Source organism: Eurosta solidaginis, chromosome 2, assembly GCF_040869045.1.
Source record: "Eurosta solidaginis isolate ZX-2024a chromosome 2, ASM4086904v1, whole genome shotgun sequence".
NCBI lineage: Eukaryota > Metazoa > Arthropoda > Insecta > Diptera > Tephritidae > Eurosta > Eurosta solidaginis.
This window is the reverse complement of record NC_090320.1, coordinates 7,806,006-7,833,463: the sequence shown is the minus strand read 5'-3', so window position 1 is coordinate 7,833,463 and position 27,458 is coordinate 7,806,006. Positions and strand designations below refer to the sequence as shown.

Sequence of the window (27,458 nt, the reverse complement as noted above, 5' to 3'; positions counted from 1 at the left end):
CCCCCTGGCTCGCAGACCACATTACTTATGGCACATCACGAATAAAATTTTGTACATATGTATGTTCTCACTACCAATTTATGTTTTCTCATTATCAATTTATATATTCTCAATATGAAATTTTGTTTCTCAATATCAATTTGAATTTTCTCAATATGAACTTTTATTTCTCATTATCAACTAATATACTCTGAATATGAAGTTCTGTTTCTCATTATCAATTCGTATTTTCTCAATATAAAGATACATTTCTCAATATAAACTTATATTTTCTTATTATAAACTTGAAAAGGTGTAGCATAGTATCAACCAAACTACCTGGTCCAAAATTAACATACATTTTTGTAAGAAAACATTCCATGTAATGTTTTAAGCAATTTCTTGACCCCCCAAACCTTTAGCCTGTAGATTTTAGACGCCTCTTTTAAGATGCTTTAGGTTTGGTTTTTTAAAGTTGACTAGAGTTTAGCCCTGCCACTTCTGACGCTTAAGCTGCGATGAGCAATAAAATTGTATGTCATCGAACAAAGTGGCAAAGTTAAATTCTAATCAACTTTAACTTCTTTCTTCAAGTTTTGGCAATTCCTCCACCGATATAACATAGCACTGAAAATTAGACTAATAGCAATTTTAAATATATATTGTACTTCATGCTTATACAGATTAATACAACTTACAATGGGCTATATATTACTAAATATATGAAGAACTACATATAACATATACAAATATATATATTACAACAACAAAGTTAAATTTGATTCATTATTGTTTCACTTATAAATTACATCCCAGTGCTTCAATCTCGTCCAAAAAATACTTCATGTCATCTTCAGTAAGGTCTGAACTTTGTAAAACTAGTCTAAAAAAATTTGGTATCTTACGTAGCGGTTGATATGTAATCATCATTGATCCCTTCTTTATCATACCTTCCTTAATTTTTGGTGCGATCGCATTCAATTTGGCCTTAAACAACTCATTGCGTTCTATATGTCGTATGCTTGGCGGTACATACCAAAAACTCACATTTGTACATTCAGGCTGTTCCAATAACAATTCGAAACCAGGTTTTTCTTTGATTAATTGAGTGATGTACTCAGCCATTTTGAATGCTTGGTTAATATGCTCTTCAAGACCATTTGTACCTTTTGCTTTCCACATGAACCAAAATTTGAATACATCAGCACGACGACCACATTGAATATGCTTATCACCGGTATCATACGATGTATCATAGAATTTATCCTTTTGGAATAGATATGTTGCATTTGTGGAATGACATTTGCTCAGTAGGTCCTTGTGTCGTGTGAGGAAGGTGGAGCACTGTTGAGAAGCTGTTAATAGCTTATGTGGATTCCATGTAACAGAGTCCGAACTAAATAAATTGAAATGAAAAAAAATTAATTACATATTTGTAAGAGTGTTTTTCCGAAGCGCGGTTTTATGGTGACCATGCTTACTACACAAACTTATAGCCAAACCCTCTAAGGCCCGGTCTTTCAGTGCAGTTCTGTAGTTTTTCAGTCTACTTTAACTGAAGTTTAAGCTAAGCTTAAGCGGCCGATCTGCCAGGGTTAAACTCTAGTTAACCTATCAGTTATTTGCGTTCGTACGAAATGGCGTCGAATATACCCAACAAGCATTTAGGCTTGAGTATCATTAGAGCTCATGTTGATAACTAGGCATTTTTCTAAAATCTCAAGAGTTGTTTCGAAACAGTGGCTCAACTCGAGAATCATAGCGTACTCAGCGAAAAGGGGAATTTTTTATAAAGCAAAATATGTTACTACTACTTAAGTTGAAAAAATGTAATTAACAACTTGCGGTTCTCTAACTGGACTCAAATATATGATTCAATGATATTGATGTAGGATCTTCGGTGTGGAAGGCCGAGCACGCTACCATCACACCACCGCGGCCGCCTATATAATTTATTCTTGATTACGCTTCATTATTTCTCACAATAAACAGCTGTTGGTTTTGGTGGTACCACATTGGAGTTTTTTTTTCAACTCCACCTCAACTCGATATATGTGACCCGGTCTATGAAAAGGTGGCTTATGACTATAAAAAAACAGCTGTTTCTCACAAAAAAAAAAATATCCGCATACACCAACGCTACAAGGCTGCATCATTTTGTACTTATGACCTAATCACCATTTGGGAATATTCTTAACGTTGAAGTGTAAATTAACAAGTAAAGGTGTCTAAGTTAGGGTGTAACCGAACATTATATACTCAGCGTGAGAATCAATTGTACATTTCATTTCAGATAAATTACTTTTCTGCATAACACGTGGGACCGCCCTTTAAAAAAAAAATGTCTCCCCATTTCCTCTTACAATAAAACTTTATAAGTGAAATATCATTGATTAAAAACTATTTTTTGCTAAGTTATAGCTTATTATTCTAGTCTACGACCCTTTTAAAAATCTTTTATATAAAAGTGGGCGTGGTCCTTAACCGGTTTCGTTATTTTTTCTTCAAAATTCCTTATAGTAATCCTCTATAGCAACCTCTGTGCCGAATTTTGTTACGATAGGTTTAACGATTTTTGATTTATGATTAATAACATTTGTAAAATTGATGCTTTCACAAGTGGGCGGTGCCACGCCCATTTAAATTTTTTTTTTCAAATTTTTATCAAGAGTCAATATCAGTCCACATTTCAACTTTCAACATTCTAGGTGTATTATTTACTAAATAATCACTGGGGCAATTCACGTTCTATGAAGTGATGATATAAAAAAAATTTTCAAACAAAAATTCGTTTAAATGTTTGAAAAACTCATTTTCATTTTATCACTTCACAGAACATGAATTGGCCCCCAGGTTTTTTTTTTTTTGTGTTTTCCAAAATGTTATATGGTTGATGAAGATATCTCAATATTTACTAAAGTTATCGTGTTAACGGACAGGCTCAATCAAATTTTTTTTCGATACTTATGATTTTGATATATGCAAGCCTATATCTATCTCGATTCCCTTATACCTGTACAACCAACCGTTATACAATCAAAATTAATATACTCTGTGTGCAAATCACGCTGAGTATAAAAAGATTTGACCATATAAGTGCAGATAGCTTTTACAAGTTGGCTTTAACTATCAAGAAAGGGCGCATCTTGTTCTTAAGACGGGCAGTCTCCGTTATCCTTACAATCACTTCATCATCTCAGCATCTTAACACCCAGCCTTTCTGTATGTATTTTTCAAAAGCCTTTGGAGAAAATACGGACCCCTAATGTGAAAATTACCGCTGTGCATTTAACCCATTTTTCCGTGAATATAATGGCGATATAGGACGCCTAGAGCCAAGCGCTCCGCCATGATTTACCATCACATTAAATTCGTGCTTAGAAAACACCAATGAACTGCAGTGATCCCGAAAAAACAGCTGGTTCGATGAGAAACATCGCACCGGTGAGAGGAAGCGTTGTCTAAAGGAACAGTTTGCGTACAGACACAAGGGAAAGTGAGCATCAGTTTAGAATGGGAAAATGCTGATATCAGTACGGACCAATAATTTCACTAGAAAATTTATCGAGTGACAAAATGCGTTAAGACTGCTGAAAGCTCCTGTAGAAACAATAATAGTCATCTGGTAACTGAAGACATCAAGATATTCCAGCGAATCAAAACACAGCGGATACGCTGGCTAGGCCATGTTATGCTCATAAAGAAGGTAATCTTATTTACAGCCGCCTATGGAAGAGGAGGAAGCGATCAGCCACCACGCCGAATAAAGGACCAGGTGGAAATAAATTAGAGTACATATTTTATTTTGATTTAATATTACCAATTGGCGCGGCCCTCACTAGGGTAAGCACCATGTCGTTGGTGTGAGGCGGAGCTGTTTAGGACTGACATCTATGCCGTTTCGCCTCATAGGATGACGGCGGGATGTCGGTGACCAAGAACTGCCAAACCCCTAATCCAGGGTGTTATGCGGACCTTGCCTTTTGGACGATTTACAGCCCGAGTATGAATTCGGCTGTATTCGAACGGAGCCTTCCCGATACCGGGCCACCTCGGGAAGTATTGATGGCCTTACCACAGTAAGGCGCGCTGCTGTGGCGGACGGTTCTTCCCCGTATTTAATACTGGACCCCTGAGCCCGCCTTGTCGGGCAGGTGGTCGTACGACCAAGATGAACGACTCATTACCTGATTGTAATAAGGACGATGATAAGAGGCTAGCACAGCGAAGAAGTGCCTAGTGGGATCTGTTGGACGACCAAAATCGTTTAGAAGGTTAGGCACAAATCAAGTGATTAAGTAAGAGTGCCTACCGAGTGTACTAAAGCTATGGAAAGAACACTTTTTTTAACGTTAAATAGCAGCGAAGAATGTCTAAAATATTTTGCTGTTATTTTTTGTTCGGGGACCCTTGGTTATGTAGACCAAAACACAGCTCTAAAATACAGCGGACGATTACTTTACATTACTACAATAAAAACAAAAACTCTTCGTTTCAATAGCCAACTACGACAAAAATGCCGACAAAAAATATACGGGCTTAAAAACCACATAGTACAGCGGAGATACGGAATACCCGATAAGTTTATTATCGTTCCTATTTCTCGATACCCAAATCTTGCAGGCCTCCTTAGCGAAATAATCGATACCCATCGTCTCTTTTTTGCACTTGGCAAGATAGCGATTAACGTAGTGGAGTATAAATCAATGACGTAAGCAAACACACATGTAGAGCCTTTCACCTATCATTATCAATATTTTGCTTTATCCTTACGTTTGGTATCAAACTCCAAACATCTATGCATTTGGAAAGCAAATAAACAAGGTGAGATGATCACGAGTGTCTCAAGCTAGTATCTAAATGTACTTTTTTCATATTAGGGTTAGGGTTCTACTGCTTGACGCTTATGGTTGGGTGGAAGGATCTAGACAAGATTCTATAGCATCTGCATCGGTTGATTATAACTGCTAATGTAAAAGTTATTTATCTCAGGCTGGGTAGCAGTCGAATCAGTTTTGCGGTAATACTTTTCTATGTACTATTGAGCCCCCGCTGTGAATGCTCCAGCTGGTGGGCAATTAACACAATGGAACTAGAGCTTTGTTCCCCAAAAATTTACCGCTGGCGCCCGTGATATTATTTTGAAAAAAAAATAATTACCGTTCAATTCCGTCTAATAAATGACGATATTTTTTGGAGACTAAAGCTCCACCACCCCAAGCTGCGTCTACGTGAAACCACATATCGTATTTCAGGCAAATATCAGCAATGCTATTCAAATCATCAAATGCACCCAATACTGTTGTGCCGGCTGTAGCCGAGACCATCAGAGGTCGACCACCTTCACTTAAATATCGCTTAACTTGCATCTCCAAATCACCAACGTCCATTTTGCCCAACTCATTTGTCGCAATTTTGCAAACATTATCACTGCCGAATCCCATGAACATAGCCAACTTATCCACGGAATAATGTGCATCCTCTGACGTGAAAATGATTAGTTGTTTTCCACCAAACAGTCCACGTTTCTGGAAAGAAAAGATGAAACAATTATTGTATTTACTACATATTGTATTTACGAACATAGTTTGTTTGTTTAGCATTGGAACCTGTTCGGTCGTTTGCTCCTGGTACACATATGGAAAAATAAAACCCGAATAAAGCATTATTTTTATTTAATTTTAAGCATGCCTTTTTATCTGAGGCCAAACGGAACTGATAGCTGTAAGATCCCGACTTGGACTAAGCCTAAGCTAAGAGAGGTGTGGCCCTGCAGGAGAAGCCTTGCACAAAATATCTGGGAGTCATTATAGACAATAAGTTGTCGTGAAAGCTCAACGATGGAGATGAAAAGGCGGATGAACTAGCTAAACAAAGCGCCTCTTCCCTCGAAGCTTGCACCGTATACGTCCCAATCAGATTGAATGAGAATAAAAGAAGGAAGAAGCTGCACATAATCGATCAAGTAGGAATGGCGTGAAACCAAGTGCGGAACTGATATAAATATGAATATTAAAACTTGATCGAATTAGAAGAGAGGTTCAAAATTCAAGATATGATGATGATGCGAAGATCGGCAAATAATAGCCCCTTTTCCACAACCTTTTATGTCCAGCTTTTAAATTTTATTGAACAATTTTTCAGCTTAACTACCATTATAGCTGAATGAGGCTGATATTTTTGCACTACCGCACAACTGTGAGTGAATGTGGGGCATTAATGCACTACCCTCACCTTGGTATGTATGTACATATTGTGGCGAATGTTGACATCACTAGGCTAGTTAATAATCACGCAACAACACAAAAACATGAAGCACCATCTTATGTACATGTACACATTAAAGCTATCCACACTTATGTACAAGGCAACGAAGAGATACCTCACACACACAGATGTAGTCATCAGCCGAAGTTGTTGCTCACACATACACACGCATATATGTAGCTCAATTGCCAAGTAGGAGATACAGCAGTTCTAGAAGGTGAAATGTCTAGACTTTAGTAGAAATATGCGAATGAAGCAGCGGAGAATATAAAAGCAGCGCAAGCTGAGTAGTACGTAATCAGTTTGACTTAAGCACGCTATCAGTTGCAAAGTGAAGTATAATTGTGAAGTATAGTTGTACTACTCCCAAAGTAGTCTAATAAAGACCATTTTGCAATACAGAATATTGGAGTGATTTATTCAACAGTTTAGCGATTCGAACGTTAGCAGAAGGTTTCAAATAAGCGGAATTTCCCAAAAATCTTTACAACATATATAATAATATGTATAATATAATGTTACGTATACGCACCGGCAACCGTGTTTTCATGAGGTACGGAATTGTTTGGGGGTAATTGATTGGTTTTTAATAAAACAACTTGCTATTAAGCTAACTTACTTAGGGATTCGTTTCCAGTTTTTCGTTTAGTTAATCAATATGGTATAGTTTTTTAAATTTATTCTGGATTTGGTTTTGATTCTGGTGCTCTTCTTTAATGATTTCGGTTCCATCCCAAATTCAGCTTCGGTTTAGAGAAGCCGTTCGACATTGGTATTGGTTTGATTATGTAGCCTTGCAGATGTTTTCTTTCACCAAAATTAAAGGATGGCATCTTTAAATAAAAGCCTACTTCTTTCAAATGGCTTTGAGTTTGCTCAAATATCATGTCTTTTTTTCGCTGAGATATCGCATTTTGAAATTTTCATGTTTCTAATTTTTCCTACACCTGAAAATCGATTAAGATAACATAGATGTTGTAACGAATTTTAGGGAACTCCGCTTATTGTATACCCTCTGCTAACGTTCGTATCGCTAAACTGTTGAATAAATAACTCTAATATTCAATAATGCAAAATGGCCTTTATTAAAGTACTTCACAATAACACTGATACTTCACAACCAATAGCTTGCTTAAATCAAACTGATTTTCGTGCATCAACTGTTGCTGCTTTTATACTGTTTGGTTTCCTCGTTTGCATATTTCTAGGCGGTTCTATTTCTAGAATTTACTAGTTAGTTACCAGCTATAAAATTACCAGCTATAACTACGTTTATAGCTTCTCATATGCGCGTGTATATGTGAGTGATACTTGCACAAATTATAGCCTACTTACATGTGGTTGTGCGTTGCTCTCCGCTGCTTGTATGGACATATGTGTTATATTTTTTTGAGTGAAGTGCTTTCATAATTGTATGTGCGTTTTTGTCGTTCTTTTGGCCAATTCCCTACTGTGGCCACCAAGTTTTGTTAAAACGGATTCCTGCACGAATATAATTGACATTTTCTGAATTTTATGGATGCTAATTTCATTGCACTGGCCTAAAATACTTTATGAAGATTTATTTATTCTTTCCGCAAGGATTGTTTACGTTTTCGCTTCACCTTCCTCTACTCCGGCAGCTTGCTTTGGCATATAACTGGACCCAACTAACAGACACAAATTATAGCTGTCTATTGTAATGGAATCAATAGCCGCGGCATTATTTGTGGAGTTGGAAAGCAACGCATACGAAAATGGCCAGGCGAGAATGGAAAGGCAAATATTTTTGTGTAATCTATTTGAGATGAGTGACGAATTGTAAGAAATTGAACTTAAAAGTGGTAAAGTTTAATGATTTTCTTATTTAGGTTCAAAAAAAGTTTCGGCTTTCAAGTATGTGTTAGATACTTTTGAGGGGCAAATACGTCCAAGGACTTCGACATCGACATGTTGATTTTGACCTGGAAACTTATAAAAAACAATCATCATCAAGCCTTCTACGTTTCTTAACAAGTTTTACTTACTTTTTTGTTAAAGTTCTGTTATAAATTAACAAAAAAAAAAGAAAATATTTTTCCGCCAACTAATTTGCAACTTAGAAAAACGGAACTACGATCGAAATGCAGAATACATAAAATCGAACGATTCGAAGTTGGATCGAAAGAGATTGGAACACAGAATACCAAATTTGCCAAATCGAAAAAATTACAATCCAAGTCGAAATGCAGAATAGGGGTGAATGATTAATTTGGTTATGTGCATACAAGTCACTGCTCAGTATCGGCTTAGAGATGATAGTATCCCTTAGTGTTGCTAATATTCGTCACACTGCCCTCCAGCTAAGTCTGATCGCCCCGATCACACAAATCTCTCGATCTAAGCGCTGCCAGCATCTTCAAATGAACCACTCTTCTATTTCGTGGTTTCACAATTGTTTGTATGCGGTAGATGACATCACTGATCCTCTTCACAACTCTGCACGGGCCTTCCCAACTGCATCAAAATTTGGATGGAACACCTTTCCGAGAGTGAGGGTTGTATAACAGTACCAAATCTTCCTCCAAGAAACCTTCCGAATTGTTCTCATCGTACATCGTTTCATCTTACTAATTATCCTGGATCGTTCCCTCGCACTCTGTTGTTTGGCCAATGATTTACTTTGTAGAGCTTGCTCTTGACGGATTGGCTTCACATAATCAGTATCGTTCCGACGTTTCCCAATAGTAGTGCGCCCTAGCTTGAAACCACCCTTGCATTCTTTCTGGGAAATTCTTTCGTTCGTTTTAGTGCGTCCATTAGGGTTTTTCAATGCCAGTGTTTCTCTCGCAGGTACCTTCGGTTTTGATTTGTTTGGCCCATCCGTTCCATCAACCTTTGCCCGATCTACTTTCCTTGACTTTTGTGGTCTCTGTCGAATCTCCTCCACCAGCACTCGCTTACTGCTGAACCCTTTCTCCAAACTGAAGTTAAGTGGCTCATCCTTGTTTTTATAGCGCATAATCTTTCTCCGTATATCGATCCTGATGTCATGGTCAACTAAAAAGTCCACTCCAAATATGACTTCATCTACGATCTCCGCCACAACGAATTTGTATAGAACCATGACCTTCCCAATTAAGACTTCACAGATCACTTCTCCCAGGACTTGGTTATACTCGCCATTGACCGTACGCAACCTTGCTCCAGGTAATGGCTTTACTCTCCTGTTGACCAAATCAGATCGAATAAAGGAATGGGATGTACCCGTATCTACAGTCAGTACACGTTCTTTGCCATCCACATTCCCTCTGACGGTAAGACTGCTTGATTTCCTTCCAATTTGCGACACAGATATAACAGGACATTCAATAGCTGGAGATAGCTCTCGATCTCTACATCTTACTCGCTCTTGCTCATCCCCTCCAGCTTTGTTATTAAGACCACCCATGCTGTTGCAATCACTAGGATCAAGATCGCAATGACGTGCAATGTGACCGGGCTTCCCGCATTTGAAGCATTTGATAACTCTTTCACTCCGCTTTTGCGATCCTTTTCAGCGCCTCCAATATTGTGTTCACCCAGTCTGGTCTTTCCACCTCCACACGGCGTGCTTTGAACGCTGGCTTACACAAAACGATGTTGTTTCCATATGATGAATTTCATATTAAAACCTATAAAAAAAGACCCGACCCCCTCGAATTTTGATGAAATTTTGCATAGAGTTACACTTTACTTATACAAACATTACCTCGTTTTTAGAAATTGCATTTTTGAAAAATTGTGGGCGTGGCAAGGTGTCAAAGTTGTGGAAAATGAGTGAAAAATGAAGATAATAGATACTTTTGAGCTGTGATAACTACGGAATGGCTCAACCGATTTCAAAGATCCATTGGAAAGGTATTCAGATCGGCTTTCAAAAACATACACTGTAAAAATTTTTTAATACACTGAAAACATTTTTTTTCTAATTTAAAATTTTAAGCTTGAAAAAAACTTCAAAGGCCAAAAGTATTTTAAAATAAAATATATTTTTTTAGAAAAGTTTATTTAATATACATATATAACATATCCAAAAACTAAATTGGCGTATTTTTTCTTTTTTTTAATTTTAAGTAAAAGCATTTCCTTATATTTTGATATCATGGTAATTTTGAGCTGTGATAACTACGGAATGGCTCAACCGACTTCAAAGATCTTGATATCATTGGAAAGGTATTCGAATCGGCTTTCGAAAATATACACTGTACAAAATTTTATTACACTGAAAATTTGTTTCAAAAATAAAATTTTAAACTTGAAAAAAATTTCAAAGGACAAGTGTTTTAAAATAAAATATATTTTTATTAGAAAGGTCTATCCAAAAACTAAAATGGATTTTTTTTATAAAAATTTTTAAGTACATTCATCTCTCTATTTTGATATCATAGTACTTTTGAGCTGTGATAAGTACAGAATGGCTGAAACGATTTTAAAGATCTTGATACCATTACAAATAGGCTTTCGAAAAGGTATACTGTAAGAATTTCGCTGAAAAACCATTTTTTAAGTTTTTTAAAAACTAAACTTGGAAAAAATTACAAAGATAAAGTATTTAAAAACAAACAAAAAATGCTTTTCAGTGTAATAAAAATTTTCTCGGTACACGATTTCGATAGCCGATTAGAATACCTTTCCAATGGTACCTCTTGGAAATCCGCTGAGCCATTCCGTAGTTATCACAGCTCAAAAGTACCTATTACCGTCATTTTTCACGCATTTTTCACAACTTTGACACCGTGAAATTTCTAAAAATTTGATTAGGGTTCAGTTGGTCTTATATATGACTATCAATAGAAATTTATGCGTCCAACGCTTTTATTTAATTGTCTGATCTACGCCCTAGATTGATGAGGAGTGTGATGACTAGTACCTAGGACCTACCTAATTATTTTCTAGCTTTTAGTATTATTATTAGTTCATGTAAGTATTGTTTTCAATAAAACCATTTCACTAAAATTTTTTTTTAATTGTTGTATTTTCAAGTTTTTAGTCTTTATTTAATTATTTGTCAATATATTTAGTTCATTTAGTGACTCATTACTGCAAGGACTTTCCTGACAATTTGTTACAATCTAATTCCTCAATGCATAATCCTTCCAAAGACTTTACTCGACTCTGCCCCACGTATGCTTGTCCCTCCTCCAACTCCAAGATATTTTGATGTCATTTCTACCGGACTGTATGTAATATTTGTTCCAAATATGAGCCAAATCGGACATCATAGGTCGCTTTCTATTCATGTATGTATTATGTGTTCTAAATATGAGCCAAATCGGCCAACAAATACGATTTTTGTGAATATCTCGATCCTTGCGCCACCTAGCGGCAATTTTTTTCTTATTATTGCTTTGTCATCGGGTTCTGCACTATATTCCAAGTTTCAAGCTTGTAGCTTATCGGGAAGTTACTTAAATTTCAATTACAAAATTCGTGCCAGCCATCCAACCAGCCTGCCTGTCAAGTCAACCTAAATAAATCCATTTAAAATGTCGAAAGTGTCTCATAATGTTGGTATGGGCTGTGCCCCGCCTGAAGTCTGACTGGAATTACTCACAATCGCATGTCATTAAGGCGCACTTTTGTTTATACATTTGTATTTAATATAAATATTTCCTTCATATGCCACATTAGAAAGGCGTTTTAAATAGTTACATATGTAGTATGTATATATGTATGTAATTACAGCTTAAATTAAAATTTGATTGTTTTCTATTTTCTCAAAAAGCTTATATGCAAACATACATACATGCATATGTGTATATGTATGTACGTATGTAGGTAATAGCAAACGCTAATAAAATGCAAATCCATTCAAATTTCGCTCTTGAACCACTAATCGGAATGGCCTTGACTTAACGACGTTATTGTATTCGTCATGAAATTAGTTGAACAAATGCACTGTAATTATGTATATACATACATACATTGATTTGTTAATTAAATAAATTAAGTATAGGGTGTTTTAATATAAGAATAAATGTGTAAAACTTCACATACATATTTGCATGTGTATCAAACAAAATAATTTCGACTCAAACATTTTTTATCACATCTATAATACGTAACTTAAATGAACATATTGCATCGCTCTGTTATGGCCTCCACTAAAAAGTGAGGTATAAATGGCTTTGTTAAAAATGGATAGAAATTGCATTGGTGCTTATGGGGCGGCAATCAGTTTTTTGCGTTTTCTGAACATTGCGATTTTATGAGTTGATCGCTGTTTTGATCTATATATGGGTCATTATTTTAAAAATCGAACAACTTTTGAGATTTCATAATTCTGATTTTTAAGTTGCTCGCACGAAACAAGCAAATACCTGTAGCAGGATTTCCTTTTTTTCAGAGATCTGCATGTGCTCAGATTCGATGGGTAAGCAAACTTGCCCACATTCAAAATGCTATATCTTTGGTTCCACTCGTCGTATCTTATTAATTTTTGTTTTATTTTGAAGGTAACAATATTTACTGTATAACTGCGTTAAAAAAATAATTTATTTTATAAAATTAAAATAATGAATAAAAAATGAATTTTTTAAATAATTATTACATACTGTTTTCCCCCACGGATATGTTCGAAAAAATATATATAATATGTGATACACTTTCATCTAAAAAACCCTTTTTATTTTAAGTTGGACGATTTTGTGGTTCAAAAGATATTAACTCATTTCTGACCTGACCTCGAGCAACTTATTACATTTACTTGCAGCAGGTACGTGCTACAATTGTATACATCCAACGCCTGCCTGTGTATGCGTGCACGATCAACTTAACTACACCATACATATGTATATGTGCTTGTAAACAAACCTACTAATCACTTAGCAAAAACTGTAAATTCGAAACAATTTTTTTAAGTAAAAAATTGATTTTGGATTAACAAATCCAACATTTATTACGTTTAAAAAATATTTTATATTCTTTATACAAGTCTTTGACAGAAGTAGCTGCAGGTAAATATTTCTGCAGTGCGTCAACAAAGCAATCAAGCAACAGCAAAGTTAGTAGCGCCGATAGAGGTGTCAAAAGACGCGTTATGAATCCAGGACCACGAATTCGAAAGCGGAAATTAAAAATTTTATTTCTGTCAAAAGATATGTATTTCCAAAAAACCGAAAAATGGTCCCGGAGCGCTCCGAAACAGGGGGTGGGATCCATAGTATATTCTGCATTGGCGGTCTTCGGCTGCGTTTACAAAAAATTACTCTGGTACCAAAATTATATCCGCGCAAAACACTTTTACCCACAGTTTTTTTTTTTTTTGTGGGTGCAACAAAATCATCAAAATTACACAACCACATGCAAATTTTCAATTTTGTTTGCAAATATCTACGGAAAGAAATAAAAATCCGCGTTCGGATTCGTGATCCTGGGTCCAAAGCGCATATTTTGGCACCTCTCCCGATATTTTTGGACGAGTTTTAGCAGTTGTGAGCTAAAGTAAAGAGTTACCTTCATTTATAGCTGAGAAAATTTCAATTGAAGATCAGAAACTTTCAACGAAAAGTGACTTATACGCCCTGCCCTATATGCTTGGTGGAAAATTCTACGAAAAAAAACTAATAAAATTAAATTCAATTCATCTGATAAAATAATGTATAATAACAAATATAATAATTAATCGTCTTTATAATAGGTAATTGAAATCAATATTGTGCAAAAAATTCGTGTCAAAAAATTCATACATTTTGAAGAATTAATAGCCTTATATTTATATTTTTTATTTCTCTTGGAATTTTCCTACAAGCAAGCGTATATGTAGATATGGGAAATGGGTAAATACCCAAACGGTAAATACCCGGTAAATTGGGTATATATGGTAAAAATGGGTAAATACCCAAATATTTACCCAAAAGAAGGGTAAAAAAAATCCTTTGGAAAATATGGGAAACAAACACACAAATTCAATCCAAAATATACCCAAATTGTCCTATATTGGTGGGTAGTTAGCCATTACGCTATCGGTTGAATTAGTTTTAATCTGTAATCCAGCGTTTTTCAAAAATATTTAGCCAATAATACATCCGTTGCAAAAATTTAAGTTTACCCAGTAAACATTTTAAGTCAAATAAGAGTCGGAAAAATATCTAAATTGGAACGTTTACAGTCGGTATGTGCTCATTTGGAATGCCGTAACCAATGTATTTCCTATAAGTCATAAGTATGTCTTAAAGGCGTTTAAACAGATCATATCTTACTCTACTGGAACTCTCCGACGTCATTTTTAACTGTAAAAAACTCTGATTATCTGATACCTATATCGCCTATTAGGCATCGTCAGTGTTTATTGGGCTCATATATAGTTCGACACAAGAGCGTGGCAGCTTTGCGGTCACATTAAAGATGTCGAGAAGCGTCCATGAGCGGAAAACGTCGATGCTTATAAAAAAAAATAATAGCAAGGGTAACTATAATGTACAAATGTAATTCATTTTGTATTAAAATGAAAAATTGTCGTAACAAAGTGTTAAAATTTGTTCCAAACTCGCTGTGACGAACATAAATAGTTAATAAATGATAATTTTTGATTCCTACATTGCGCACTTATTTTGGACTCGTTTCGGATTCTTAAATTATGAGAGCGCCGTGAGCATGTTTGAGGGGTAGCTTTGTTTGCGTAAATATGTGTACCCTATAAACATTCTCCTACAGTTCTGGAGTTCAATATGGGTCCGAAAAATATCAGCTTAAAAAATGCTATCACCTTAGAGCCTTTTTTGACTCCAATTTGATGAAATTATGAACAAACGAAAAATATTAAAATCAGTAAACTAGGCAGCTCCGGAATAAAAACTCAGAAATTTTTCTGCGACAATTTATTCTAAATAAATAAATAATTCAACTAATACTTATTTCATTTCTATCTTATCCTCATGGGAGTTTTATCACAACAATTTTCTCCCGTCATATATAATATCCGAAGAAGACCTATATAAGACTGTTTACTGTTTGCTGGGTTGTTTGTTTAAAATCAAAACGAAATTTTTTTAATTTCAAATGCCGTATAAATTTAATTGCTGAATTGTAATTCCAAGCAGCCTCGATTCAAATGATTTTCAAATACCCAAAAAAAGATACAAAAAAGGAATATTCCGGGTATTTACCCATAAAAATGGTAAATACCCGGTAGAATCCCAACTCTACGTATATGGCATTAGAGTAACTTTTCATTGAAAATTTCTGAACTTCAATTGAAATTTTCTGAACTTCAAATGAAGCTTTCTGAACAAAAAATGTAAATTCTGAGCTTCAATTTTAATTTTCGGAACTTCAGTAGTAATTTTCTGAGTTTAGATTGAAAATTCTAAACTTCAGTTATAACTTTCTGCACTTCAATTGCAGCTTTCTGAACTAAAACTAAAAAAAGTGTGTGAATACACTACTCTTTTTCATTGAACATTTTTTAGGTTAGGTTGAACTGGCCTGTCAATAAAGACCTCACATAGACTGAATGTGTCCATAGTGTTACCAGAATTTTTTTAACGACCAAACATTAAAAATCCCAACTAAGTACGCTCGTAGTGGCTGGAGCCTGTTGTTGTTGTTGTAGCGATAAAAACACTCCACGAAGGGTTTTGGGGAGTTTTATCGAAGTTGATAGCCCTTTGCCTGATATAGATCCGGTACGTTCTGGTAACAAGCACTATCAAGGTACAAGCCCCAAATCTCGAGAATGATGTAATATGACCACATTGAAACTTCTAGGCCAACCGCTTCCCAGCTCCTACTTCCATAAGCAACTTGGGGTCGCCAGAGCTTCGGCTGCCAAAGAAACAGGATTCGCAATGGGTAGGTGAGGTTGAAAATTGGGTTTGAGAAGCTGCCGCGGTTATATTCTAAACCCTCTAACACGCCGGGTAAGTAGATCCGGACACGAACACAGAACATGCTCAGCCGTTTCTTCCTGCAGCTCGCATTTCCCTCTGCTGTTACTGACGATGCCTAACTTAAACGCATGTGCCGCCACAAGGCAGTGTCAAGTTAATATACCCATCGTGAGCCTTAAATATTTTCTCTTTACAAATATTAGCAACTTTGTCGATCTAACGTTGTAGGATTGGATGGTCTCAGAAATTTTGCAGCTTTGCGCTTCTGTCCACAACTTTCCTGTTTGATATATCATATGCATATGCATCTTTTTTAAACTTTTTAATATACATACGTTTGTACTACATAAGAATATGTGTAAGTTTGTATGTAAATAAGATTTCGTTTATATGGATGCATTCGGTAGCCTATGGCGGCAGCCGTGGTGTTGTGGTAGCGCGCTCCGCCTATCACATTGAGTGTATTTCTACCATGAAAAGTTTGTCAGTGAAAATTCATCTGCCTTGCAGATGCCGTTCGGAGCCGGTATAAAACATGTAGGTCCCGTCCCGCCAGTTCGTAGGAAAAATTAAAATGAGCACGACGCGAATTGGAAGAGAAGCTCGGCCTAAAATCTCTTCAGAGGTTATCGCGCCTTACATTTACTTTTTATTTTTATTCATTAGGTAGACTCTTCCAACGATAAGAAATGCATAAACAAATAAAAGTGATCAGTTTATATAAATCTACTGGATGATTGATAAATGTACTACGTGGCGTATGAGTAACATTTACTTCGTCTGTGAGAAACGGTTAAATTCAGTGATGGACGGTGATATTTTTAGAAAATCACTGCTGCCCAAAAATAAAAATACCCTCTTTTTCGCAGAGAAATTTTCTCGAATTTATATTCAGATATTTCTAGCAACAATAGAAGAAAACTGGAAAACTAATTGCCATAAAAAAAACAAGGCTAGTGACTTAGTTATGTTGAAAAGTTGTGAAAATTAACCTTTATAAAATGAAGAGAGTGAGGTCATTGGACATGTTTTTGTATGGTATCTGCCAAAGTCACAATGACTTAAGTTTTATAGTTGTTACCGGTGTTTTATCGTCGCGGTATAGACTAATTATCGATTTGTTATCGAAGTGTTATAAATGGATATCGACTTATCGACTTTTTGTAGGCGTGTTATTGCTCTATTACCGAAATTTTATCGCTTTGTTATCTAAAAGTTATCGACTGTTTCCTGAAAAGTTATCGATATTTTATCAATAAGCTATTGTTTTGCTATTGAAAGGTTATCGATTTGCTATCGTATTGTTGCCATTTGTTATTGGCGTATTATCGATTTATTATAGAAAATATATCGATTTCTTAGCAAAAACTATTAATTTGTTATCATGAAGTTATCGATTTTCTATCGGACTGTAACCTATTAGTTATCGGCGTGTTATAGACTTGCTATTGACGACTCATCGGATTGTTATAAAAAAAGACACCGATAAAAGTTCAATAAAAAATTGATGGCCCATCCATAGGCTTATATGTAAACCACGCCAAAAGTTTAAGGTTTATACGTCCGATAAAAAAACATTTTTGAAAAACAAATAAATTTTAAAGTTCAGATGAGAAAACGACCCTCAGTTTTTACGACGTACACCTGTACGTTTACGCATCTAACTTCACAAGTACTTGGTACTCACACTTTTTTTCCCCCACCTACCTTAACCATGTTGAGCTTGTTCCTCCATTTTAATTTTGAACATGATTGAGGAATAGGTACTTCCGAAAACCCATAAAATTGAAGAGTGGCCACATTTTTAAATGCCTTTCCCAGTGCCTTTTCTAAATGCACATCTTGGGTATGTATTGGCATATATTTTAGGCGGAAAAAGTTTTGAACATCTTTACTTATGTCCTTTTGTTCCATGAAAAAGAGGTTTACTATTTAAAGGTACAAACCTTTTCGTGCCCGAACTTGAAATGCCGGATTTTTGTTATGGTCAGTGTTAAGTACAAATATTTTAGGGGACCCTCGCTACGAATTTAAAACTTGAAAATATCTTTGCTTGTGTTATGACACACTTAAACTCGCACTGATGTTGCTGGAGCTCCGCTATTAAAAATAATCTTGAGCAAACTAGTGAATACAGAGTCATGGAATCATCCTGAGAAATTACATGAACTAGTGTGATGCCGAAGCAATGGTAAACATTATAAAAACTGTATAAAACGACGTCGTTGAAGCCAACTAACGAAGGGCAAACTAATTTTCAATATACTGTGACGAATATTCACATCACTAAGTGATATTAGCATCCCTAATCCGATACTAAGCAGCCACTTGTATGTACGTAAACAAATCAATCATCATTTACACATGTACATACAAGACAGCAGAGAGATACTCACCATCAGCCGAAGTAGTACTCACTTATCCACACGCATATGGCAATGCGAGAGACTATAAACTACAAATATACATGTACATATATGGCTGGTAACCAAGCAAGAAGTTCGAGAAGTTACTAAACCTTAGGAGAAATGGGTGGACGTGGCAACAGAGAGTATAAAAGCAGCGAAAGCTGAGTAGTCAGTAAGCAGTTTTGATTTAAACACGCTATTGGTTGTGAAGATAATTGTGAAGTACTACTCTTGAAGTAATCTAAATAAAGACCAGTTTGCAATACTAAATAGTAGAGTGATTTATTCAAAAGTTTAGCGATTCGAATGTTAGCAGAAGGTTTCAAATAAGCGGAACATCCCCAAAAATCGTTACAATACATTTCCTTCTCTAGGGACCGTAAACCGGCCGCCGTAGTGTGGTGGTTGCATGCTCGCCTACCGCACCGAAACACCTGGGTACAACATTTAGAAACAAAATTTTCTAAGCAAGGTTGCGCCTTGGCATTTGTTTGGCAAACACACCGTGTATTTCTGCCTTAAATAACTTTTCTGTGAAAATTCTTCTGCTTGCACCTGCCATTTGGAGTCGACGTAAAACATGTTGGTCGGGACCCGCCAATTTGTACGAAACATTAAAAGCGGGCACGACGCAAACGGAACAGAAGTTCGGCCTAATCTCTTTGAAGGTAAATCGGCCAAGCCTTAACTAGTTTTTCTCTATATCTATTTTTTTTTTTTTAGCTGATACTAATTCTAAATTCTTAGAATATAAGGAAATACAACACAAACACAGTTTGGGGTAGTGCACTAAATTTTGATTGCCTTACACTTACTTACATTATCCGACTAAAAAATTGATTGCAGTCATTTTTTTTTCACTACCAAGAGGAATCCATTTAAGGTGAACACAGTGAATTCAAACCAGTTCGCCGAGTAGAAGAATGTGAAGTCAAAAGAAAATTATCACTGATTTCGATTCACTGACATATTGTTGTACCAAGGCGGTATATGGAAAACATCAATAAAAAGCAATCAGATGATGGGATAACAACACCTGGTGCTGAATTCGCTTTGCACTCAGCTTATTGAGGAAAAATATTGGAAATCTCTATGCTCCACTCAAGGTTGAACTGAATAGACTGAATGAGTTCCGCAGTGATATGCTCCACTCAAATCAGTGAAGAAAAATTTTGGTGCACTAAGCTAAATCTGGGTCTATATCGTGTTATACGATCACGTATCAAAAATAACGCGCCCTAAAAATATTTTCACTACAATCTCTAAAATTTCAGCGAAAAACTTTTCAGCTTCACTACCACTATAGCTGAATGAGGCTGCAATTTTTTGCATTACCACTCAATTGTGAGTGAAGGCTGGTGCATTAATGAACTACCCCCACTATCATCGCAACAAAAACAAGATTGCTCACTTACCTTAGTTTCAGGTGCATATTTATAACGAGCACAACTTATGCCATAACCATTCGCTATTGAACCGCCTGGACAGAAAATACCATCACCGAAGCCATCATTTGGAAAACCAACAATACGACGCATTTCCGCTAAAACTGTTTCTTCCATAAGTGTAAACACCGGTGCCACTTCGTAAGTATAAACACTGGGATTAAGAGCATCTGTCAACCACTGACCAATTAAAGCATACACATCAACACCCGAATAAAGTTGATTTATGAAATAAGGATGACCGGTTTTAACTGAATATTGTATTGTTGATTTAAGTAATTCAATTAATTTCGTATGCGTTTCCGGCTCCGGTTTTAAGTCAAAGTCGAATAATTGTTTAAGTTCACACGGTTCATGCCATTCAACAACTTTACTGGAACGATTTGTACCAGCTAAAACAGCTGATTTAATAATTTCATCAACACATAGACGTATGAAATTTTCAAATTTGGCATCTGGATGACCAGGAATAAAATTTGGATGCTGTAATTTGTTATTGTTGTGATTATTATTCACAAAAATATCATTTATTGTTGCGTCTTTTGTTGATTGTGTTGTTGTTGAAATGTCGTTGTCGGTTGCCATTATACCATTATTGGAATTAGTTTTCATTACAGACACTTTACAGCCTTCACATGCGCCATTCACCACAGCACTACACTTGTTGGCAGCAGTAACAACAATACTAGGAGGACTGCTTGACGCCGTGCCACTACCACCCATATTCACGATGTCCGTTTTATTAGTTGTTGCTGTGACATTTGCAACGATGCCCGCCAGTTCTTTTTCGACGTTGTTGTTCAAATGATTTTTAAATATAGCTTCATTGTAATGTGTGGGTAAACACTTGCTGGCCAACATTTTTAGTTTTTAGTTTTTAATTTTGTTTTACTTTTACTTTTTATTTTTTTTTATTTTGTATGTGCTGTTAATTCGTACCCTTCAACTATTCATTCAATGCACGACCTATGTATGTTTAGTTTATAGTTTATAGGGCATCTATGCATGCGCTATCCAAATGCATTAACCCTTAACTCGGAAGAGTAAAAAACTTGAAGAAAACCTAAGGAAAATAGTTTGTGTACGTGCGAAACTATTTAAATGTTAATAATCCTATCAGTATCTTAAATTTTTGTGTACGTTTCTTCTTTTTATTTTCAACAAAACAGATGTTTTATATTAGTGCTACCAGCTCTCATAAAGTTGATCCAGATCGTTCCAATGAGATTTGATCGTGAGCCAGAGCTCGATAAGTCAATGGAACGCTCGTACTGTTAACTTATGACGCTGTCAAAGCATCATAGAGAAGCATCGCGACAAAGCGTTCTATCTAAATACGACCTTGTGATTAAACCGCAAGTAATAAATGTATATTTAAAATGGGTCTCCAAAAATTAGAAGTGATTGCCCTTTCCCATACCCGCAATTGTGCTATGGAATGCAATGTACATCTGTAGGTCCCGTCCAACCAATTTACAATAGCTCGGCTTAAATCTCTTCGGACGTAAATCGCGTATTTATTTATATTTTTTGGTGAAGGTTGTAGCGCAATGTGTAGAGCTCTAAATTCGCATATGGAGCGAAATTCTTTGAAACCGAAAAGTGGTATAAATGTTATCATAAAAGCTGTTTACATTGATCGATTTCACAATTGATTTCTTATTGATTTTGGAATTTGCATTCAATAATGGCTTGCAATGTGAATTCATACAAGTGGCAAATATTTGAAAAAAACGTTTACAATAACAATCAGCCTGGATCATCTGTTAAATTTTTGTTTGATTACTTGAATCCTTTGCTCAATAGTTTTATTCAAACATTTTTGTAAATAACTTTTATATAGCATTATTTGCATACCGCAAATTGTTTGCTAACCTGACTGCTCATATTTTCGCTATTAATTAGATTTTCAATTAATATTTATAGGGAATCTGATTTTCTATAGAGTAATTTTAAAGAAAAGTTGGTCTGAAACACAAATGGGCAATTCAATTTATTTACCACGAGCAAACAAACAAATCTCTCTTCAAATCTCTGTTCATTGCGAACAGCCATTCTCCCTGTCAGCTTATTTGACAGATAGGTATGAAATAGAAAAATTCTTCACTTGTTGAGTATTTTCGATCCATTCAACGGTTGGGACTTTGTTATTAAACCAAATAATAAAATATTTATCTTTTAAAATTTTTATAATATTATTTTTATTGATTTGAAATTATCATAAATTAATAATCAAAAATTTTCATTTTGAAGTTATTCAAAAATTTTCAAGTTAAAAAGAAAACTTAATTAAAAATTATTTTTAAAAATTAAAGTACAAAGTAGTTAACACTATATTTACTCCAAATGTATTCATCCATAAAATGTATACAATAATAAAAAATTCAATCTATTTTTAAAAATTATTTTATTTATTTTTAAATTTAAAAAATATTAGAAATAATTAATTTTCATTTTTGAAGTAATCAAAAATTTTAATTTTCAAAAGCAAACTATTAAAAAATGATTTAAAAATTAAAGTATAAATTACAAAGTATAATATCTATATATATAAAAAGAAGTGTACATTTTGATTGCCACTCCATAACTCGAGAACGGCTCGACAGATTGCCATGAAATTTTTAGGAAAGATACAGGAAAGAGAGATGATGGTTAGTTGATTTTGAAATCACAGATCGGTTTAGCCATATATATATAAAAATCAAATTCTGTGTGTGTGTGTGTTCGCTATGGAAACGTATTTCCCACACATCAATCATCACCAAATTTTGGGTTCCTTCGATCAACGGGAAGGTTTTAGGCTAAAAATAATTTCGATATATAAAAGGGGCGTGGCACCTCCCATACAAATGGAATCTTTAGTACTGCATACCTTTGAAGGTATACATGCCAGAACATTGAAATTAAATGGGGAGTTATATGAGGTCAATCCCTAACACCACCAAGAAAATGCGGAATTTGGAGAAAGGGGGCGTGGCACCTCCCATACAAATGGAATCTTTAGTAAGGCATAACTTTGAAGGTATACATGCCAGAACATTGAAATTCAGTAAGAAGTTATATGAGGTCAATCCCTAACACCACCAAGAAAAGGCGGAATTGGGGAAAAAGGGGGCGTGGAACCTCCCATTCAAATGGAATCTTTGGTACTGCATAACTTTGAAGGTATACATGCCAGAACATTGAAATTCAGTAAGGAGTTATATGAGGTCAATCCCTAACACCACCAAGAAAATGCGAAATTGGGAAAAAGGGGGCGTGGAACCTTCCATTCAAATGGAATCTTTGGTACCGCATAACTTTGAAGGTATACATGCCGGAACATTGAAATTCAGTAAGGAGTTATATGAGGTCAATCCCTAACACCACCAAGAAAATGAGAATTGGGAAAAAAGGGGGCGTGGCACCTCCCATACAAATGGAATATATTATACTGCATATATCTGGATGTCGTAATGGTAGGATAATTAAAATTGGTAAGGATCTATGTGACGTTAAGTCCTAAAACCTCCAGTAAAATGTGGAATGGGGAAAAACATGGCTGCCGTACAAACTTAAGTTATTTTAACACCTAAAGTTTGACTGCATTGTTGAGTTTAGCTGTTATGCCTTTTGGACGTTTAGTAATCTGCCGCTGTTAAAAAAATTGTTTAGCTTCAGTCTATCTACATCTTCTATAAAAATCAAATTCTGTGTGTGTGTTCCCTATGAAAACGTGTTTGCTATACTTCGATCATCACCAAATTTTGGCTGGAGGTTCCTTCGATCAAGACGAAAGTTTTTCATATTTCAGAATTAAGAATTTTAAATTTAAATGTTTTTGTTTTTTGGCTATGCGAAAGAACTATCTTAGCTCCCAAAAATGATCATGTTAACAAAATCAATGATCGCTTTCAAAATCAATTTCCTGGTGAAGTGACGAAATATATATAAATCGATCGACACAGTTACAGATGAAGATAAAATTGTGAATTGTCCAAATGAATTTCTATACTCCTTAGAACCAAAAGGAATGCCTGCGCATATATCAACTTTGAAAATTGGCTCACCAGTCATGCTTCTTCGGAATGTAATCAAAGCAACAATCATCAGCGGTAAAAGCAATACAATAATATAAAATAAGATACAATAAGATACAAGAATAAAATGTTTTAACAGAAAATTTCACCAAATATGCGTACAAAATTCAATTCAATTTACAGAACAATAAATTAAATTATCAACAAACAAAACAGAAAAAATAACGCAACATCCATTCGATCTCGGGCGTTACAACGTGCGCCTGGTAAAGCTAGTTTTGTTATAATAATTAACACTATATTTACTCTTTTTTTTTCGCTACACTCGCCCAACGTGTTTTTTCGGCTATTGGAAATTTCTTTGGCATTTTCATGAATATAATTTCTTCTTTTATTATTATAGTGAAGTGTGAAAAATAATTTAAGAGGCTCTTTTCTTAAAATTTAAGAATAATTATTTCATTTGGCTAAATTCAACAAACAGAACAAATTTTCTATCAACTAAGGCAAACTGTTTGCAACGTATCAACAAAAATAGCGTTCGCTGAAAGCTCCCAATGATTGCCTGCATCAAAGTTGGTAGACAGTCAACTTTTGGATATATTAAAATTTTTTTTATGTTACGTTGTCGTTTATATTTGCACACTCATAGAAAATATTTATGTCAATTACTACCACCTTTATATAAATATTTACAAAAATTTATTCAAAATTTATAAGTGAAAATTTATCAACATTTTATTTTTTTTATTCTATACGCAATAGAAAATGTTATCGCTTTTCTTCCTTTTTTTGGCAAATTTGTATTTAAAAAATTATAAAAAAAATATTTAGTGAATTGGCCATTTAAGGGTTAATGTTGCCGTCTTTGGGATGCCACTGTGCTTACTATATTTGATGAGTTGCACGTTGCTGCTTAATATAGCTTATTCAAATAATTTAGTTTTCATCCACTTGTTGCACAAAAATCACAATCACAAAAAAGAATATAAATGTAGTATATATGTAAATTAAAAAATGCAATTTTACTTCATATTTTTTTTATAGTTATTTAAATTACAATTCTATTTTTTCAATTAAATTCAGGTACCACGCACCAGATATTTTTATACGCAAAAATGCTACATATAAACAAACGAAATCTGAGTGCCAAAAAATGTATTTCTTCCGATTTGAAGGAAAACTTGCTTAAAAAGCATTCCACAACGATCTTAACCATAAATCGCGTCTTACCAATCTGATTGACCGTCAACAATTGCTGCTGCTTTTATAAATGCTCTCACTTGCAAAAGTTTAAAATTTGCTTATTAACTTGTATGTACGTATGTAAATATGTTTTTTAGCCGAACAGCTTTGCATTCGTTAATAAATTTATTCTATTCTAAATTTGTTTTTGTTTTTTCTTTTACTTTTTGTGTTCGCAAGGGAATTCAAAATACCGCTTGAAAATCAAGTCTGTAGTAATTAAAGTTGTGTATGTATTGTGGTTGACAAACAAGGGGATCGTTCCACATGCACGGTAGAATGGCACTTGCATATATGTATTTGTACACCACCTATGTATGTGTGTATCGTTAGTTCAATTCAAAAAGGCCCCAACCAACAGATTTTTGAAACTGCGTTTTTGGAAGATTTTGGTTGATATATTAAAATATATCACCATTAAAAATTCGGAAGTTGTAGAGCCAATAACTACGGAGTTATGCCACTTTGAAAGTCTCATATGTATCTGCTTGTAATAAATGTTAAAATAAAATTTTGTTCGCCTCTCCTGTAAAATTTTAATTTTGTAGGTTAGGGCCTTGGTGAACTGAGCTAGCGATGTGTATACTATATTTGGTTTGTAAAAACTATATGGGTAATTCTCCGCGGTCTTACAATTTTGAGTCTTTTCGAAATTTGAAATATAATAAAGCATTTTCTATGAATTAAATTATGTAATTGAGTTAAAATTATGTTTATTTTGAAGTTTTATGTTCAATTTTATTGACTTATCATCAGTTTTATGAAGTTATAGTTCATAATACCCCACTGACGTCACAACCGTGGCATGTCCACAACCACATTTTTCATAATATTTTAGGTGGTAACTTGTTTAATCTTTAATTACACGAGTAATAAACTGTCATTATATTAAATACTTGACTTAATCTGCAATATTAAATGTTGTTTTAATGATAACATTTCTGTTTTCGCTTTGTAATTTAATTTTGAAAAGTGTCCATGAGTTTTGGAGTAAAAAATGTTATTCAAATCGTCAGGTTGGTACTGCTTTATTGCACACTGGTTTGTGACATGTGAGTGTGAATTTTGATCAGCAAGTGCCTCCGCATATTTCCATGTTAATGTTTGCAGTCTTTAAATAACTAATATCCATTTTTAAACACTGAAGAACTGGAAAAACGGTACGTATCAAAAAATCGTGTCACAACCGTGGCACTTGTACCTTTGTAGTTTTAAGTTAAGTACCGTCTATTGCACCATTTTTCTTTAACTTTTGCTGACATAACCTTAAAATTTTACGGAAAATCTTGCGAGTCATACTAGGTTCTTTTGAATGAGCAATTTATTGTCAAAATGTCACAACCATGTCAGGTTTCACAACAAGAGGAAAAACGTAATAAAATTTGAGGTTATTGTGCATAAATGATAACGATAATGTAATTTAATGTTATTTCACGAATCAACAGAGAGAAAAATAAGTCCGTATAGTCCGTTGTCATCTTACACATTACTTAAACTTGAAGAATCATCGACACTGTGACAAAGTTCATCAATATACATGGTCGAGACATCATCCCACGACGATTTTATTCAACTCCTTGAGTTGTTCTGAATGCGCTATTGGTACGCAGTGCAAGCATTATTTCATGGGAAATCCATCTTTTGGTACAGAACTGAAAACTAAAGGGAAAAACTTCCTGAATTTGAAGAATAAGCCACTGAGAAAAGCTCACGACAATTCTCATTCACAGCAAGTGATAAATAATCCACAATAATTTTGTATGAAATATTGTTTGTTTGTCTCAGAATTCAAGAACGTCATAAGCAAGGACTAGCAGCAGTGAATATACAGAATTCATCATAAAAGAGGTCACCATATAAAAATTTTTAGTGTTTAATTTCGATAAATAATTTAATTTCTTTTCATTAATTTCAAAATACATTTACGTTTAAAATATATGTATCAGTTCTATAATCATTAAATATTATGTTTAAAATGGAAACTTGATGTTGTACCTCAATAAAGTACTTTGAAACAGTGAAAAATAATATATTGAGTATCAAGAACAGAAATTAATAGCTGTAGCTCGTCCAGTTTGGGAACGTGTTTTAGCTATAAAAATTCATAGAAAAATTATAGAAAATATTTGAAAATCGAATGTTTTTTTCAAAATGTTGGGTTAGTAAAGCTGAGAGCTCGTGGAGAATCGCCCATATATCAACGCTTGAACTGGCGAAAATCGAAATCGTAGTAAGTGATTTATGGAAAGTTACAATATTGGATTT

At 34.7% G+C, this 27,458-nt stretch overlaps 1 protein-coding gene across 11 annotated transcripts; it reads right to left on the bottom strand.

Moving 5' to 3' along the window:
* Positions 1–613: 613 nt before the first annotated feature.
* On the bottom strand, positions 614–25,190 carry b (glutamate decarboxylase-like protein black). 11 transcript variants are annotated; one of them, XM_067764256.1, is made up of 4 exons: positions 24,838–25,190; positions 19,900–20,992; positions 5,140–5,507; positions 614–1,375 (listed from the first exon to the last, which is right to left on the bottom strand). In XM_067764256.1, exons 2-4 carry the CDS (start codon positions 20,788–20,790, stop codon positions 778–780), a joined length of 1,857 nt encoding a protein of 618 aa, XP_067620357.1. In that variant the 5' UTR covers positions 20,791–20,992; positions 24,838–25,190; the 3' UTR covers positions 614–777. The 11 variants fall into 11 exon arrangements, with proteins under 11 accessions (XP_067620357.1, XP_067620359.1, XP_067620358.1 ...); XM_067764258.1 differs by having other exon boundaries at positions 19,900–20,963; XM_067764257.1 differs by having other exon boundaries at positions 19,900–20,895.
* Positions 25,191–27,458: the final 2,268 nt, after the last annotated feature.

Coding starts and splice junctions, on each gene's coding strand:
- b (XM_067764256.1), bottom strand. CDS start 20,790: ATGTTGGCCAGCAAGTGTTTACCCACACATTACAATGAAGCTATATTT. Junction 5,508..19,899: donor AATATGCACCTGAAACTAAG/GTAAGTGAGCAA, acceptor TTTTCTTTCCAG/AAACGTGGACTGTTTGGTGG. Junction 1,376..5,139: donor TTATTAGACGGAATTGAACG/GTAATTATTTTT, acceptor CAATTTATTTAG/TTCGGACTCTGTTACATGGA.